Source organism: Anarrhichthys ocellatus, unplaced genomic scaffold (genome assembly GCF_004355925.1).
Source record: "Anarrhichthys ocellatus isolate YVR2014 unplaced genomic scaffold, GSC_Weel_1.0 scaffold32, whole genome shotgun sequence".
In the NCBI taxonomy this organism is placed as follows: domain Eukaryota; kingdom Metazoa; phylum Chordata; class Actinopteri; order Perciformes; family Anarhichadidae; genus Anarrhichthys; species Anarrhichthys ocellatus.
In genome coordinates, this window is record NW_022280062.1 from 2,755,537 (window position 1) to 2,773,299 (window position 17,763).

Below are 17,763 nucleotides of genomic sequence, written 5' to 3' on the forward strand. Positions count from 1 at the left end.
AGATCTTTCTAGTTGATTGTGAGAACCATCTTAAATTGCAACACTAGTTTGAATGTTTTGTTTCATAGTTATGGGTCATGTAGCTGATAAAATGCCAGAAAACTGAAAAAAAAAAATCGAGATTACCTAGAGCCCGAGGTAATGGCATTCCTTCAAATGGCATGTTTTGTTTTTGTTAACGATATTACAATTACTATTTAAAAGTTTTCATTATATGAGAAGCTGGAAGAAGCAAATGTTTTGTCATTGTTAATTGATAAGTTACTTGAATGATCATTTGATTATAAAAATGTCTGTTTTTTTATATTTGGAAAGTTTTAAATTGTGAGGAAATGCTTAACGTTAATTGCCAGTTTTGGGTTTTTGAGTTGTCCTAAGTTCTTTTTGTTTTCTTTTAATGATTTCTTCTCTGAATATGACCATATAATTACATTTTAACAATTTATTTTTGATCTTAGTGTTGCTTCATTATGCCCACTATGCCTGAACTTGAGAAGAGTTTTTTCTTTCCTTATTTGTTTTTATGTTAAATTAATCGTATTTACAGTCACAAAATGATAAGTTGCGACATGACAAAATATTCTTGTTCTTGATAGTTACTTTTTTTCTTAAGTATATTTGTATAAAGAGTTCTCTAAAATGTGGATATTTTGCAGTTCACAATTCAGGCATTTTATTTGTATCGTTAGTGATATAATTATGTATTGAGTACTCCAAAAAACAAAACAGTAAGCTGTGTTCAGAACAAAAATAATGACCTCCCTCTTGTTGATTCCTCAGGAGTCTACCGTACTGACACACAGGGGATGTCTCCTCCAGAGGTGCGGCCATATGTCGTCGCAGGGAACAACCAGCCCAGGGAGAGCAGTCCCAGGTCTGGGGCCCCTGGCTGGGCTGCAGATAAGAGGGGCCACTACAGAGACCAGCACAAACCAGAGGAGTCAGATCCAGACCTGCTGTTGGACGAGGGGCACAACAATTCCACACAGATTGTGGTAAAGTTCTTTACAGCCAAGAGAGGTTTTGCAAATTAAGGAAAATTGACTGTTGTGTTTGCTCGATGACCTGTTTCACTTTTCATACCTGTCATAAATCTGTCCATCTCACACTTCTGAATCTGAAAAATGCTATGCTGAAACTTGATACCCCCACCAACATAAACATGTCACATGTGTTGTCCCTAATACTGATTTCAATCCCTACATTTTTGCACAGGACATGGATCACGCTTACTATACATCTAAAATCTACGGTTCTGGAGACGCAGCCAGTAGAGAGCTGTGGGTGAACATCGACGAGATCGAAGAGGATGAGTGGAAGGCGTGTGGCTTTCTGTCCAACACCTACAGACAAGCTGAGGTATGAAGTCAGTCTGTGCGAATAAATGGGACAATCGGATTTTAAGTATAAATATCTCATGTAAAAGAAGTCCGGTGGGCAATCCATCTTTAATTAATCAATTTACTTTCACTTTCCAGAATGAAAAAGTGAAAATTTTTCAATTGTATTAATGAACTGTTGATCAGTGCATTACAGTTCTGTTTCTGAATGTGTTGAATTGAGAACACTGTACACGCAGTGTCAGCTGCAGTACACAGTACAGCTACACACACACACACACACACACACACATTGTGTTGTTCTTCAGCATGAGTGAAAAAGACATAAGGCCTGCAAAGTGGAATGTACTGCAATTCCTTTTTTAGTTGGATTTTCTTTTGTCCAGTTCCTGGAGCACTTTTATTTTGAGATTTGTTTGAGTGAGAAAGGGTGCTCTTGGTGCAGTTTTGAAGAAAATGTAGGTTGTTTAATGGTTCATATTTCATTATGAACATACAATTGGATTTCAATTTTCCACAAAAGAAAAGCTACAAAAATGTTTTAGGATGCCAATTATAGTAATAAATAAATAAAATGGAAATCGGCAGGTCATACTTTAACAAATTTGGAATTACCCAAGAAAATTGCAAATGGTGCATCTCTAGCACTTTTTCTTTCTTCTTTTCCAGAGAGTGAATCTTTCCTTTGACTTCCCTTTCTATGGACACATACTAAAAGAAATCACAGTGGCAACTGGAGGTGAGTCTTTAACTACACGTCTTTTCTTTAGAAGTTGTTATGAGGCTTAGTGGGTATTTAAAGTAGTTCTGGATGTCATCTCTTCTCCTGAGTTACAAGTAGAGCTGCATTATATGAATTGGGAATTTTTATTATATATTTCTTCACTTTTTCCCTTCATAGCACAGTGCATACTTGGCATACAATTAACCAAAAGCAAAAGCAATTTAAAAAGCAATTTAAAAATATTTGATTGCTGCTTTAAGAGACTATAACCTGCTTCACAGGTTTCTTTTGATGTTGTGTGTAAAGTGTTCTGGTATATGCTTTAGTGTTCTGTATGCTGTAGATCTCTTTCTATTCAACCTCTCCATCTCCAGCCTGAATAAAGTACTGAAGTTCAACAACAGAAATTTAAGATCTAGATTAATCTGCGAAAATGCAACAGAAAACAAGTGGAGTTACTGAGTGAAGAAGTTTGTTTTGGGGGGTTCTGTTTGTTGGCCCTTTGTCTCATATCTCGTCCATGATTAAGATGATTATTGTGAATATCTCCCTGCATTGCATATAAATGAATGCTAGTAACCCCGGCATGTTTTACAGGTTTCATTTACACTGGAGTTATACTTCACCGTATGCTCACAGCCACTCAGTACATTGCCCCTTTAATGGTGAATCTGGACCCAAGTCTGTCCAAAAACTCTTCTGTGTTTTACTTTGACAACGGTAAGAGAGACCCTTTTACTCAACTGTCCTCAATTGTGACTGCTTGTTTGTGTGTCTGCTGTAGAATATTTACACTACATGCCTGTGATGGTTATGTTTATGTATATCTACCACGTAGGCACTGCACTGGTGGTTCAGTGGAACCGGATTCACCTCCAGGACAACACCAGTCTCGGTACTTTCACCTTCCAGGCCGTTCTGCACAGCGATGGCCGTATCGTCTTTGCATACAAAGAGGTAACGTTTCATTTCCTCCTTTAGTTCTTCTGTTAATGTGAAATTTGTTTAATTATACTGCTTTTTTCTTTATAGATTCCTTTAGACCTCAACGACATCAGCACAGAGAATCATCCTGTTAAAGTGGGCTTGTCGGATGCTTTTGTGGTTCTTCATGAGATACAGCAGATCCCCAGTGAGTGACACATTTGGTGTATAAAAAAATGCATTTTCTTACTTTATTTTTACTAACCAAAACAAAACACTAGATCTCATTAGTAGTTAACATTATATCTTTCCTGACATGCTCCAGATGTTCGGAGGAGAACTATTTATGAGTATCACAAAGTCGACATCCTCAAGTCCAAAATCGCAAATTCTACAGCTGTGGAGATGCTACCTCTCCCAAGTACGTTTCATGCTAGCGCTACGTTGCAGCATGGCCTGTAAAAATGCATTCAGGTTTAATTCACAGAGGCCAAAGCCGTCTCTTCCGTCTCACTCTTCACCATTTTCTTTATTCTCAGCATGTCTCCAGTTCTCCAGCTGTGGTCCATGTGTCACTTCTCAGATTGGCTTTAACTGCAGCTGGTGCAGTCGGCTACAAAGGTAAACTGGAAAGCACTCGGAGCACCGAACCGACTGCACATTCCAACTGATTGTATTTAAATGAACAAAAACAACAGGGATGTTTAATCTTCATCTGCATCCAGGGTTGCATTAAAATACACAGATGTTGGCTGATGGCAAACATTATATAAAAATGACCTTTTAGCAAAATTCCAAGTGAGTCAGACTCATGACCACTGCATTTTAATTAATGTTGTAGTGCTTCCTATAAGTGACTTTTTGTTGTTGTCAGATATACTCAGTGTTGTGTGCTTATATCATCTAAATTTGGTTGCAATTACATAATTTGCAGTTATACAGACAAGAATTGTTCAACCAATGAGAGGAAAATAAAATCTTTCAATGTTCTTGTCTTATTGGTTCTAAATTTTATGCTACAAAAAGTTTGAAAGATGCCTGCATGATCTGATTAACTTACAAGCCTCACTTTAGATTCGCTGAATGCATTTTTGCACAGGATGAGGACTCTGGGTTCTGTCACTCATCACCTACATTGCAATTTTCCAGTGTGGACAGAGGAGAAACAATCACAGCAACCATAAGCTTTTCAATTTGGGACGAGGATTGTATCAATATAGAAAAAAAACATTAACTTTCTTTTGTTAAGAATAAACTAATTTACAAAAGCTTTATTTCCCTTGTTGCTTTTCTACACGCTGCCCTATTGCAGTGGAGTAAACGGTGTAAGAACTATATTCTACATGATTCCTACCAAAGCCTTCATGCAGAACGTAATATTTAAACTACCTGATAACTACAAAAAGAAATCAACTGGTTGCAAAAGTCTTTAATAACATTTGGTTGTGAAAAAGCTTCGGTTCAGACTCAAACACTTTGCCAATACTGTATCTTGAATGTTTGTGAAGGTAAACCTATGATGACGGCTCAAGCTCACACTAATGGTATTTACTGTCTTTTCTTAGATGCTCCAGTGGCTTTGATCGTAACCGGCAAGATTGGGTCGATTCCGGCTGCCCGGAGGAGGTTCTCATCATTTTGGGATTTGAGTAAACTACAGAAAGTTAAACTCTGTTAGAAAACAACAGTTTACTGATGTTTGTTTTTCCAGAAAAGAGATCTCCGGTGTCTCGGAACAACTGATGTTACAAACGCCGAATCTCGCCACCTCACACACACGACCACTTCTGTTGCAACGACCACAAAGCAGCAGCGGTCGTCCAGCATGACCTCCAGACCCCCCCGCAAGACCTCCTCCGTCACCAACCCCTCAACGCACAGCAGCACAGGCAGAAGAATAATGTCCACTCCGCAGCCTCCAACCAGCAAACCTGCAGAAGGTAAGCAAGTTGTCTGTAGTAAACAAAACATGCATGTTTTAGTAGTCTTAGCATTGATTCATTTGCGCAGATAGGACATTTTATTTACTAACTCGTTATCGGTGGATCCGGGTTCCGATTGCTGCGTGTTCTCCACCAGTCACACAGGGACTTACATCGCCGTTATACAGAGAGGCTTCATAGACATGACAGTTTGAGATTTACAAACCCTATTTCTCATGTTCAATTTCAGAGTTTTTAGAATTTTATAAGCTATTTATTTAGATATTAATCCAGATTTTAAAGTCCTCTGTAGGTCGCCCTCTGCAGCTAAAGACTTGTCCCACTACCTCTTCATAGAATCATCTCGTCTGGTAGCTTTATGTCACTTCATTTCAGTTTTTTTTTTTTTCATTTAGGACCGATTACTGCAAAGGACATGGCAGGTGTCATTACTATCTCATGAGTTAATACTTGTTGCATTGTATCCACGGCCGGTGTGTTTTGTAAAGTCTGACAGTGTGAGGGTCAAGTGGTCAGCTATTTCCCAGCCCTCTGTTAGCTCCTAGCTGAGTGTATACAGCGCCATGTTAAATACTACATAGTATCCTCAGTTGCTAAAGGATGACTCAATGTATGCCTGTCACTCTGGTTAAGTCCGAATAAAGGAGGGCTGTTATTTTTGGCTGCAGTGGATATTGTTTGTTAGAGTAGGATATTGTATTCAGATATTTTACTTCGGTAGATGGAAAAGTATTTGATTTTTATTAGAAATGTAAAGTATCTCTGAAGTCCCAAAGTTAATCTCAAAATTTTTCTAATGGATTTATTTGACGATCATAAAAATACAAATAATATTGCTTCACCTGATGAGTTATCACACACATTTACAAAACTGCCACAGATTAAATGACAAGGCTTATTTCCACTGTGATCCTCTAATTGTGTGGCAAAATGCCAAATCAAGACCAACAACCATCAAATCACACAAACATGCATAAAATGACTATTTGTGCAAGGTCCCTATTGTCAGAGACCATTTGATACTCTTTTTAAAATGTCTCAATGCTTGAATTAGTTAATTGCAAAACTGCAAACGACCCCACGCTGCTCAAATTTGTGTACACTTTAGTAAAGTACAAAAGTTATATTAAAAGGATCTTTAAAAACGACTGCAGTAACAACTCAAAAAGCTTCTCTATTACAGTAAAAATGGACATGGTCAATCTCTTAAATTATTTTCCCAGAGAATTTTTTTAAAATATGAGTGACGCATAACTTACTGTGTCTTATCATTCAAAATAGTATATCATGTCAATGTCTTTCTTTTCCTAGATGACTCAAAGATCTCTTTCCACATTAATGAAGCACGTAAGTCATTCCTACCGTGTCTGCTTATTAGTTCATAATGTCAGTATTAAGTCAGCGCTTTATCAAAACTTACATATTTGTGTTAAAGGCACAGTGTGTAGCATGATCTATTAACAGAAGTGGAATATAATAAGTGTTTTTGATAGTGTATAATCACCCCGGAAATAAGAATAGTAGTTTTCAGACCTCTATATCTCCATATGGAGCTGGCTGTTGTTTCTACAGTAGCTCCAAACACTGGCTCTTGTTTAGTGCATTCATCATTCCTGCTGCGGCTGTAGTTCTCCCACACACTTGGCACACGGGGGATGTTTCGGTTGGTTGCAACCTCCCCGCTAGATGCCAACAAATCCTTCACACCACATCTTTTGAAGTGGTAACCGCTGCATGCATGTGCTGTTTTTAAGCCCAATCTCAAGTGTTCCTTAGTTGTATCCGAGGGAGGGATTGACTGAGACTCTCATCGTCCCGTCTGTGCAGCGGGACACGAGGAGACCACGGGAGAGCGTGACGAGTGGCCGCTGAATGGTCTGCTAGCGGGCATCGTCATGGTGATGGTCGTCATGGGAGCGGCCGTCCTTATGTCCGTCTACATGTACAACCACCCGACGTCCAGCGCCAGCCTCTTCTTCATGGAGGTCAGTGACACGTTGTGTTCTTACTTTGAAAGGGAATGAGGGGAAGTACTCCATCACGGTCGACGTTTGTCAGTTATTGTTCTCCTGCGAGCAGCAAAGCCTAAAGATACAAAGCTGGTCTCACGGGAGATGACTGTACACATTAAGTTAGATACTCATCAATGACACCAAATGTCAAAATTTCCCCGTCGTAAAAAATGATTCCCAGACTTGGAATGAGATTTGCAGCTCATATTAATGGTTCCCGTTTTCAACTGTATTCTGCACATTTTATGTCCCAGTACTTCACATCAATGTGCACATTTTATTTTATTTTTTACCCTCTGGCATTTTGAAAGCCGGGGACTTTAATTGTATTATACATTAGTTTTGTTATGGTGTCTCTCCCAAATCAAAGCTGGAGAGTTTAGAGGCATCAAGTAATATGTATTCATCCGAAGCGATGCAATTACAGAGTGTATTTAGTGGAATAGAAACAGTTAAAAGAATGAAGTGCTCTGTTTTCTCATTATACCCAGTTTCGTGTTCATTTTCTGTCACTTTCCCCCTCTCAGCGGCGGCCAACTCGCTGGCCAATCATGAAGTTCAGGCGAGGCTCTGGTCGCCCTTCTTACACCGAGGTGGAGGCTCCCAGTCAGGACAGCATGGTGGTCATCGACCCCAAACAGTCTTTTGTCATGGCAGACAGAAGAGAGAGTGAACAGAAAGAAGGATTCATAGTTCCTGATCAGAGGGAGCGCTTCCTGGTCTCAGAGAGCTGACACTACGTATCCCTGGAGGTTTTGGGACAGAGCTGGATCTCTATGTGACGGAGACTTTATTTTCCATTCAGCTGCTGCTCAAGTTCATTTTAAGGATAGAATTTGAGTGTTCAGAGAGGAAAACACCAAACCTCTATGAGGAAAGTAACTACATAATATATTTACAGTTTGGCTTCATGTTTACATTAATGAGCCATTCCTAATGTAAAAAAGATAAAAAGTTTAAATGTATTTAGTCCAGGTCACTCATTTGTTTACTACAGCTTCACAAAGTGCAAGAGCTGAATGTTTGTTTTGAGACCGTTTTCTCACAAAGACGGTTGTTATTTTCCAGAGTTATGTGTTGTTCCCACACCTTCACAAAGAGGAATGTCGTATTCAGGTGTCATTTCCTCATCTCAAGAATACAGACTGAATTCCTCACTATTACACCCACCTTCATCGGAGGGCAAACAGGGTGCACAATGAATCGAATGTCTGGGACCTTTTTGAATTTTTACTTTATTTTCTGAACGAAGTAAAAGCAGATATAATATATTACTGATTGGTTTGCTGTACACTTCCACATCACAACCATGGGGAAAAAAATACAAATCTATTTGTTTTTAACATGATACTGTCATTTTCTTTCAGTAAAAACAGTGCAAATTGCATGTATTTATATGCACAACTAATGATGTTACAATGAAGTCTATAAAAAGTATAATAATTGTTTAGGACATATGAAATCATCTTTTATTTTAAAAACGTCTTAGAACTCAAGTGCTATAGATTTAACCTTTAAGAGTAGTTTTAACTACTGCACATTTTTACAAGATAACATGAGAATCAACTGTTTCCTGCACTCGGTGACAAACGGTACTAGTGTCCAGGATTATCTGAGGCATGTTTAAAGTTAAATTAAGGCAATGAATGGATCACTTAATACTGGCCTGTAGGCTGCACAGTTTTAGGGTCAAGGCACTTCCGTGTTGAAGATACTGCGAAGGTCCTGGCTCGATGATTTAGGTTTCCTCCTTGTCTTCTGAAAGAGAACCAAACACAATGTATTATAGTCAGATAGCACTTCCTATTGAATGGGGGAATAATTCATAAATGTCATCAAATTTTTTTGTATTTACTTGACAACCACTTCACAGTATTTGGTTTATCTCCAACGATTACCAATTCAACGCTATATATTAAATCTAAGCAGGTTATGAGTATGTTGTAAAAGTGACAAAAGCACATTCAAAACAGTTGCAAACTAAGAGAAAATAGCTGTTTCATCCTTTAAAAAGACATTCAGTGAAGTTTGATTTCCTGTTAGTGTATAAACAGTATAACACCCTATATACAGGTAGGATGTTGCTTCTTACCTTTCACTGGCGGTGCAGGTAATCGCCTCCTCTGCTGCCTTGATGACTCCACAGTTACAGGCTGCAAGAAGACGCATGTGAAACCTTTTTGTAATTATTATTCTTGCACACTGTTTGACATACGGTGGTGGTAGTTACTCTTATATGATTTATGTTAATGTATACAGGTACCATGATTGGAATGGTCTTGGTCTTAGTGAAGCGTGACTGTTGTGTGTCCACATTGAGGCCTGCACTCTTCAAAGCAGCAATTCTGGCCGAGATGTCGCAAATCTGGAGCAGAAACAAGCAACATGGACCATGTTTGATCAAGATCAGACCGATGATATACTGTAGTTGTCACTGTACTTGCAGCACCCCCTTATGGCCAATCTGTGTTTTTATGAATTCATCACACAGCTTCAGGCCTAACAAAAAGCAGCAGAGCACTTTAACATGCCAGTTTGAACTCACCTGCAGCTCAGACTGTTGAACCTTAGCAGCTGCTGATGCTACCTGCTCTTCCAGGAAGGACAGCTCCGTGTCCGACGTGGCGCTGCTGATGCCCCTAGCACACGCCTCCAGGTCACTCAGCTCCCCCTCCAGACTGTACACCTCCCCAGCTGCTACGTACACCTGCAGCATGTCCAGTTCAACACCGGATTAACTTCAAAACTTGGTAATTACAGCAAAGTCAACTTGGTAATTGAATCCTAAGAATGACTTTTGACAGACCCCGTAATGCATGTATTATTTTCCCTTTACAGGGTACTAGGGGTAAACTACAGACCAGTAGTGGTATAATACTGGTAGTACGCTCCAGTAATACTACTGTACACTGAAAGCAGCAACTAAAAACATCCAACAGTGACATAATGTGCAGTGAATTAAACAAATATGAATAAAAAGCTAAACTTACGTTCTCCTCCAGTCTCGAGAACTGTTGATCCAGTTTCTTAGGATCCGTGTCGGGGGGCAGCGAAGTGTTGGAGAGTCGGGGGCCGTCTCCTCCCTCCACCCCCTGCAGCAGCAGCTCCTCAGTGGCGTTCAGCACCTTCAGGACCTCAGTGGTGATGCTGCGCAGAGACACCGCCGAGTACCTCTACAACACACAGACAGACAGGCTGACGGAAAGCTTTGGAACACCCAAGACTTGTGTTTATGATTTTAAAAAAGTACATTTAATTGGAACTGATTTATGTATAAGGTTTGTGATGTGGATGTTGTGGATGTCTTGGTGTCTGGCAATGATGCTGCAGTTCTGTTATTTGTTATAGCATCATCTAATAAACTACAGTGTGAGAATAAAAGCATACTGAAATTAAATCTATGGAATGAGATGCATGCATGAAAAACGCAATAAGCAATGAGAGAAAATGTGAGTCAAAAAGTGCAAATAAGGAACATTTGCTTCCTAGATCTGCAACAATCACCACTAGCTGCATCCCTCAAGCAAAACAAGTTCTCACCTGCCCCAACAGAGTGGATATAAACTGTATTGTTTTGTAAAGCTCCATGTCTCTACCCTACAGCAGAGAGAAGCACAGAAGAAGAAAAGACAGGCCAGACAGGAAAACGAAAAACAGCACCAAGCAGAGTTGATTAGTAGTTAGTTACATCGCTAAGAACAGTTTATAAAGAGAGTTACTCAGTAATGTAATGTTTTCTTTCAAGTGGGCCGGCCTTAGCTGAGCTCTGCGGCGATTACAAGATGAGTAACTTTAAAATGATGTACGGTGATAAAATGTGTGTCAAATGGGGAAAAGTCATGAATTCATTCATAAACAAATAATCTTAACTCGACAGCCACTAACTAGGTTCCTCCTGAGCTGAGAACTGCGCAGAATTCTTACATTTTTAATTTGTTAGAGGAAGAATGTCATATTTTCAAAAGTTACACCCACTAACAGTAATTCTATAATCACAACAGACTGTACGTGGAGACTATAGGTTATTAAACTGCATCTGATTGTTGATTACCAACAGTAATGTTGCATTTATTTTGAATCACTGTCCATAGTGAGGTAAACATTTTAGTTCTTACATTTTGAATCTCCTCAGGCGACAGTAAACCCTCCTGAAGAGAAGACGTGCTCTGCTCCATGTCGTCTGTATTTTCGTCTTTGGTTTCTTTACTTTCACATTCTCCCAGCGTGTCCATGACTTTCAACTCATGAGTGACTTTTCTGTCCTCTTGTTTGTCATCATTCATTTCTAGTCTTTGTTTCGCCTCGAGAGTCTCTTTGATTTCTAAATGTATTTTTTCTTGTGCATTTCTATCTTTTTCCTGCCGCTCATTTTCATTTGTGCCTGTAGCATCTCTACTCTCCTTTCTTCTATAAATATCTACTCCAATTTGCTTACCTATGTTTTCTCCTGGTCTTTCTCTCACAGCCGACTCTGGCGTTACGTTATCGCCTCGACTTTGAAATTCTTTTGCACTTCCTGTCTCCTCTGATGCATTTGTGCTTTGAGGTTTGACAATGTCCTTAAATCCACCTTCTCCCTCGATGTTTACATCCTCATCTGTCTCTACTTCATCTGGTTCTTTACGTATGCTCCTATTTTCTGCAGCATCATCCTTTATTGCCTCCATCTGCATGTCCTCCAAAGTCATCAACATGCTGCTGATTATTCTGTCAAATTCTGCATCTTCCTCATCACTGTCTGTTGCTGTATCCTGACTCTCTTCACCTCCTCTAATCTTTCCCTCTTCTTGTCCCTCTCCTTCCTGTTTGTCTGGCCACTTCGTCTCGGGCTGAGTTACTTGTTGGACTTTTGTCTCGTCCAAGGATATTAACTCCTCTGTTCTCTTTGCTTGGACCACCATTTCTAACTCCATCTCTTGTCCTTTCTCCGTCTCTTTTGCTTTTTTAGCCATATCTTCTTTCAAAAGTTCTACTTTTTCTTCACATGTGGGCCCCTTTGCCATCCTTTCATCCTCGTCTATTGCTCTCTCCTTTGTGCGATCTTTCTTTTCCTCTACCTCTGTTCCATCTTGTTGGACATCTTCAACTTCTTCATCACAGCTCTCAGTCTTAATTTCCTCATTTTCATCCTTTAAATCAAACATATTTACATCCAAGTCTCCAAATGATTCTCTCCTATCCCAATTCTTTACCACTGCTCCCTCCCTCTCAATTCCTTCTTCATTTATTTCCTCCTCCACCTCATTCTCTCCAACTTTATCCAGCTCATCTTCAGTGGAAGAAAACTGAGAAGCACTAATTAGACTGGCCAAATCGCTCAGCGGAATGGCCTGGACGTCTTTTTCTGCCTGCAGTTTCCACAAATTCTCGTCTATCGCTTCCTCCCCCTCTTCACCTCTGCCTGCTCGGTCCAACTCATCCTCCGTGGATGAAAATTGGGTGGCGTTGGCTTGATTAGCTAATCTGCACACTTTCACCGCCAGCTCCTCCTCCTCCTCCTCCTCTCCCATCTTCTCTTCATCCGTGACGCCAACTCCGTCCAACTCATCCTCTGTGGAGGAGAACTGGTTTGCCCTGACTTCTTTTTCCAACTGACAGAGTTTAGAAGTAAGTCCGTCCGTCTTTTCCTCCTCCATATCTTTCTGTTTGGCTCCTTCCCATTCTCCTTCACTCTGGCCATCTTTGTCCAAGTCATCATCAGTCGACAAGTAAGTGAGTCTGGACTGTGCGATGAGCCTGTATAATCTGTATTTCATCTCTTCGTCTACTTCATCTTCCTCTGTTCTTCCTTCATCCAAGTCGGTCTCCATCCTCCATGGCCTCTCATCATCTTCCCCTCTGTCCTTGCTTCCTAGACTCTTATCCTCCTTGTCTCCATCTTTATCAACATCTCTCACTTCAACATCTCCCTCTCCTCCGGTTGAGGACTCAGTAACTCTGCCTGCTAGCTGTTGTAGTTTCAACGTGAGCTCCTCCTCCACCTGATTGGCTTCATGCCCTGTGGCGTCACTCTCAAGGTGTAAACGTTCAGGGGTCGTAGCTCCTGAGGTCAAAGTGCTAGGGGTCGCAGCATCAGACGAATGTTGGGAATGGTTGTCTTTCTCCCTGTAATCCTGTGAAGGTAAGAAATAATAGATTTAAGAATATTCTTTTTCTGGTGAATGGAGTATGGCTTCTTATAATGTTTATACTATTTGCATTTGAGCATCTTACATTTTCTATCCACCTTATTGTTATTTATTTCTATGTAACTGAGGAAGCATTCTAACTGTACAATTCTGGTACTTTATTTTCTGCTATGAATCAGAGATCTTTCCATCTTATTTCATCTCATCAGTCTGTAGTTTTTATTTCTTACCAGCACCGAAGAAGAAAACTCTTTTTTGCTCCTCCTTTTCTTCCGGGATCTCCGGACTTTCCCCATATCTGGCTTGGCAGCCCCCTTTCTCTCCTCTTTGGCTCCTTCCACATTAAAGTTTACATCGAGGATGCTGGTCCTGCAGGAGGATGAAGAGCGACCGATCTCTGTGGGCACCTTCCTCTTAAAACGAGCCAATAGAGGTTTCTTAGGCTTCCAGCTCCCCTCAGGGTCTGAAAACAGATCGTCTCTGCTGCCTGTAAGCGGGGACTGTGTCCTGACACGGGCGCTGTGCTCTGATTTGGTTTCGTTATCCGAGTCCATGCCTTCATAGGCGGACACCACTTCAGACTCTCTCTCCAAGGCACTGAAGACCAGGCTCTTCCTCCTGGTCAGCAGACTGGGACGAGCCAGCTGGGCGCTCTGCAGGGCGATCCAGTTGCCGTCTGGGCTCTTCAGCACCGAGGACACACCTCCATACACACCTTAGCATGCACACACACACACACACACACACACACACACACACACACAGATATTATGCAGACAAGCAGAGACCATATGCCACACAAGCGCACCACACAGAGTAAAATTGCATATGCAGCAAAGTAAAAAAACAAAAGCAGTGGACGAGGTAGGTATTAGCCGACATTGACTATTATATCAATTAGAAATTACTAATATTCTATAGACTTGCTATCGATCAAGTAAACTTTTCTTTGTTGATAGTTAATTCAATATATTTAATATGCAAATGTAGCCAACCAAAACAATGACGACTGGTGGACTTTAAAAAGTTGAAGAGCATTTAAAGATCTTACCAGTGTTGTCCAGCCGTTCAACACTCTTCCAGGTGGACATAGCTGACCCACCTCCGTCCTTTAGCGCCTGTATCAGACCTGAAGGGTCAATGTCCAACAGTGAGAAGGCAGAGTGAGACCTCTGAGAGAAGATGACAAATAAGAATGATTCATTGTTGCGTCACGGTCACACTGCTGGTTAAACTGTTCAACATGATCTATTGACTTTACTTCATTGCCGTCATCCAGAGGTCAGCTCATCTCCCAATGAAGATGAGTTTAGTTTCAGTTTTTTCAGAAAGGTTTTGTTTTAGCTTTTAAATATTTAGTTGTAGTTTAAGTTTGTTTTTGTTGGGGCCAGATATAATTTCTCACAGAATGAAGCTACATATACATAAAAAAAAATACATGGATGGAAAACTATAATGTCTAATGTTTAATCTCCATGCTACTTTAGTGTCAGATATGAAGCCACAGCGCCATCTCCTGGAATGTCAAGTCCGTTCAATTTCTGTGGTTCAATGTCACCGGAGTGAACAGAAATTCATGCTCTCTATTTTTTGGTATAGTGAGATACACTATAGCTAAAAACCTAAAACGAATTCACGTTCCTTTTTATTTCATTTTAATTAGTAGTTTAACCAGGTGGTTTAGTTTCAATGTTTCTTAAAGTATAAAGGAATTTACTAACAACATAATATAATACAATATCATTTTCACTGCTTATTTTTGCTTACTATAGCAAACCTGATCTGAACTCATAGGATCTCTTTTTGTAAAACGTTTCAAGCCAAAAAGGTTGACAGTCACTGGTTTAATCTTCAGTACTTGAGTAAATTAACTTTTCACCACTATTTCTTCTACATGGCTCTTAACATTCATTGTACAAACAAAACCTAAGTGAGTGCGACTCTTTTACCCAGAGATCTGGTTGGTGTTTAAGGGAGCTGGATGCTTGTTCACAGTCAGACTGATGATGATGAGGATGAAGGTCAGGGTTGTGTTCAAGTGGCCAATCCTGGTCATATTCTGCCCTCATCTCAGTCAAAGTTTTCCTCCTGCTAATAATCTAAGAGAGACAGGGACACGGTTAGTGCTGCGTATGGCTCTGTACAAACACTGGTTCTAATGGTTTTGTATTCATATGTGCAGGAGTTATACATTGAAGGAGCAAAACAGCTGACTCACATTTGAGTGTTACACAATGGCCTTTCACACACACAGTAAATCAACCTAATAACACACTATACAACATGTGTGTTTTCATACTTTTTGCACAATAGTTTTTGACAGTTCCTCAATGAGCTCTCCTCTGTGCTCCCGGAGATAGTGAGCCTCATTCTGCTTCTCCTGGCAAACAAAAACAACCAAAACACATAAATAAGAAAGCTATTCGGCACCCCACACCCACAAATGCACGCTATAAGCCGATTACTCTTCTAAACACACACTTTAAATACACATTTACTGCTCTCAGTTCAAAAGCGTCGGAATAACAGATCAGTGAAAAGTATTATTTTTTAACATACAGTGGTATTCTGAAAGGTGGCTGCAGAGTTTTGGGATATAATTTAGGTATTTCTTGCAGATCCACACCGACACTCCTATATTCTGATAAACTGCGATATTATACTAAATACTTGAGCACACCATGGAAAATATTGCAGCTTATATTTTCTTAAAATGGAGTTACTCTGCTGTTCTGATTTAAATTGCTTGAATACTAATTTCACTGTATTTTAATGAAATGCACAGACATCTTTGCTTTTAACTATTCTAATGAGAAATCGTCACTTAAAACAGATACTCTGACCGAGAGATCTCCAAGGAGATGAGGTGAGCCTGATCAACAAAATCAATGTTTTTTTAGAAAGTTTATCATATCAATAGTGTTTATCATATTCAAGTTGATAAACAAAGGGAACTTTAAATCATTAAATTAATTCTTAGAGTTTGTTATAAAAGTGATGTTGAATAGTGAAGTAAAAGTAACTTATTTTTGTTCAATATGGCCAGTGATCCACAGTATTCTGCATTGTTATTGTTGGCCTAACAATGACCCTGATACTGTAGTATTAAACTGTCCTTTGGATTGCAGCATAATCTTGATGTTTTTTTGTTTATAATCGGATTTAAACTCTGAAAATAAAAAAGCAGAGAATTCAGATTAAGGAGGACCGCAGACGATACTTATCAAAGCACATGGACTGCAGACCAACGACAAAAAACATTGTGCAGCATCTACAACACGTCACGGTCAGAAAATAATTGACAGAAAAAAGGTAACTATAGTGCACGGTTGGGAAGTAATGTCAAATCAAACAGCAGTTTTCAGGACACAAAGTGCAAGACAGTGTGTGTGTGTGTACAAGTAATCCATCAATAAATTAGTTTTTATGAGATGTGAACAAAATAAATAACCTGACTGGCAGAGTCAAACTCAGCCTTTGAAATGGCCTCATCGATGGCCTCCTCTGCCACCCGCAAGGCCACAGTGATCGTCTCTGCTATGCTGTGCTCTGAACACAAAGAAACAATAATCACTTGTTATGTTGTTACCTGAATGAACCTTAAATTAGAAATAAAATCATAAACATAGGAAGGAGTAATTGCACAATGTTCAGTTTAATTCTGTATTCAAACTGTGTGTCACTAATCTGCTTTCATTGCTTCATCAAGGCACTACAAAACAGAGACGTGACCATCAGGTCGCTGCAGCTTTTCTTTCATGTTTGCAGTCATTTCATTTAGCCTGCAGTGAACTGGGAGAATGAGGAGACGTCGGGACAGCAAACCAGAGAGCAGAACAGACTGCACACATGCCAAAAGATTACAACAAGAATCGAGATCAAAATGTATCTCTCCACTGTTTCATCTGCTGTAAAAAAATAAATAAATTAAAAAAAAAAAAAAGATATTCATGGCAGCTGGGAACAAATATGAGTTTTTGGATTCCTGAGAGGATTACAATGAATGACCACAAAAAACAACAACCTTGAACTGGATAATGTGGCCTCAGAGGGTCAGTTGCAGCGACTTTCTTATGCAGATTGAATTAAGCTCTTGCTATTACAAGGCTGAATTACCAACTGGCCAAGTAGGGCAAACGCCCCGGGACCCTAAAGATGACAGGTTCACTGAAATGAGTTAATATAAACTGACATGGAAAAAGTCTTACATTGACTCCTGCATTTCATAAGATACATTCACTTGGGACATGAGAATAAAAGCCCCTTTCTCAGGATTAACTTTAGGCTTTTAGCATTTATTTTCTTTGTTCTGCTATTTAGTGAACAATTTATTAGAAATGCTGCACATCAACATATGTTAACTGAACGCATGTAGACGTATACACAGTAGTATAATAACTGAAGTAGTTCTTCTAGTTTTGTGTCACGTTACGAGAAGATACAAGAACACAGAAATAAAAAAGTGAAAAATGTTATTCCAAAGATTGATTTACTAAATATTTCACAACAAAGGTGCACAGAACAAACAAGGATTAGTGAAATCATAAAATATATCTGCACCTTGAGTTTGTCTGTAGAAGGTTGAGTCACTCCCACAGAAGCTGCCCTCATTGCAGATACTGTCCTCATAGGCGCTGCTCTCTGAGCACACACACACACACACACACACACACACACACACACACACACACA

General features: G+C 39.7%; 2 protein-coding genes across 7 annotated transcripts in view; one reads left to right on the forward strand and one right to left on the reverse strand.

Moving 5' to 3' along the window:
• On the forward strand, positions 1–8,417 carry plxdc2a (plexin domain containing 2a). 4 transcript variants are annotated; one of them, XM_031865023.1, is made up of 14 exons: positions 1–138; positions 781–995; positions 1,216–1,359; positions 2,010–2,079; positions 2,662–2,784; positions 2,903–3,021; positions 3,097–3,196; positions 3,314–3,409; positions 3,528–3,609; positions 4,554–4,614; positions 4,700–4,928; positions 6,243–6,278; positions 6,759–6,916; positions 7,471–8,417. In XM_031865023.1, the coding sequence occupies exons 2-14, from the start codon at positions 807–809 to the stop codon at positions 7,675–7,677; spliced, it is 1,614 nt and encodes a 537-aa protein (XP_031720883.1). In that variant the 5' UTR covers positions 1–138; positions 781–806; the 3' UTR covers positions 7,678–8,417. The 4 variants fall into 4 exon arrangements, with proteins under 4 accessions (XP_031720883.1, XP_031720885.1, XP_031720886.1 ...); XM_031865025.1 differs by lacking the exon at positions 6,243–6,278; XM_031865026.1 differs by lacking the exon at positions 7,471–8,417 and having other exon boundaries at positions 6,759–7,028.
• Positions 7,413–17,763, reverse strand: part of myripa (myosin VIIA and Rab interacting protein a) — a 23,659-nt gene continuing 13,308 nt past the window's right edge. For 2 of the 3 annotated variants that reach the window (XM_031865003.1, XM_031865004.1), the window contains exons 6-18: positions 17,632–17,712; positions 16,523–16,620; positions 15,371–15,451; positions 15,021–15,170; positions 14,123–14,243; positions 13,302–13,786; positions 11,059–13,056; positions 10,484–10,540; positions 9,934–10,116; positions 9,489–9,650; positions 9,207–9,308; positions 9,036–9,096; positions 7,413–8,701 (exon numbers count right to left, since the gene is read on the reverse strand). In XM_031865003.1, coding sequence (XP_031720863.1) covers positions 8,682–8,701; positions 9,036–9,096; positions 9,207–9,308; positions 9,489–9,650; positions 9,934–10,116; positions 10,484–10,540; positions 11,059–13,056; positions 13,302–13,786; positions 14,123–14,243; positions 15,021–15,170; positions 15,371–15,451; positions 16,523–16,620; positions 17,632–17,712 — 3,599 coding nt within the window. In that variant the 3' untranslated portion in view covers positions 7,413–8,681. The remainder of the gene's footprint in view (positions 8,702–9,035; positions 9,097–9,206; positions 9,309–9,488; positions 9,651–9,933; positions 10,117–10,483; positions 10,541–11,058; positions 13,057–13,301; positions 13,787–14,122; positions 14,244–15,020; positions 15,171–15,370; positions 15,452–16,522; positions 16,621–17,631; positions 17,713–17,763) is intronic. The other variant, XM_031865005.1, reaches the window with a different exon arrangement.

What these genes read in the sequence shown, in the direction of transcription:
- plxdc2a (XM_031865023.1), top strand. Translation starts at nt 807, where the DNA reads ATGTCTCCTCCAGAGGTGCGGCCATATGTCGTCGCAGGGAACAACCAG. An exon ending in ACACCTACAGACAAGCTGAG is followed by an intron (nt 1,360 to 2,009) that starts GTATGAAGTCAG and finishes CTTCTTTTCCAG; the next exon opens with AGAGTGAATCTTTCCTTTGA. An exon ending in ATTCCGGCTGCCCGGAGGAG is followed by an intron (nt 4,615 to 4,699) that starts GTTCTCATCATT and finishes TTGTTTTTCCAG; the next exon opens with AAAAGAGATCTCCGGTGTCT.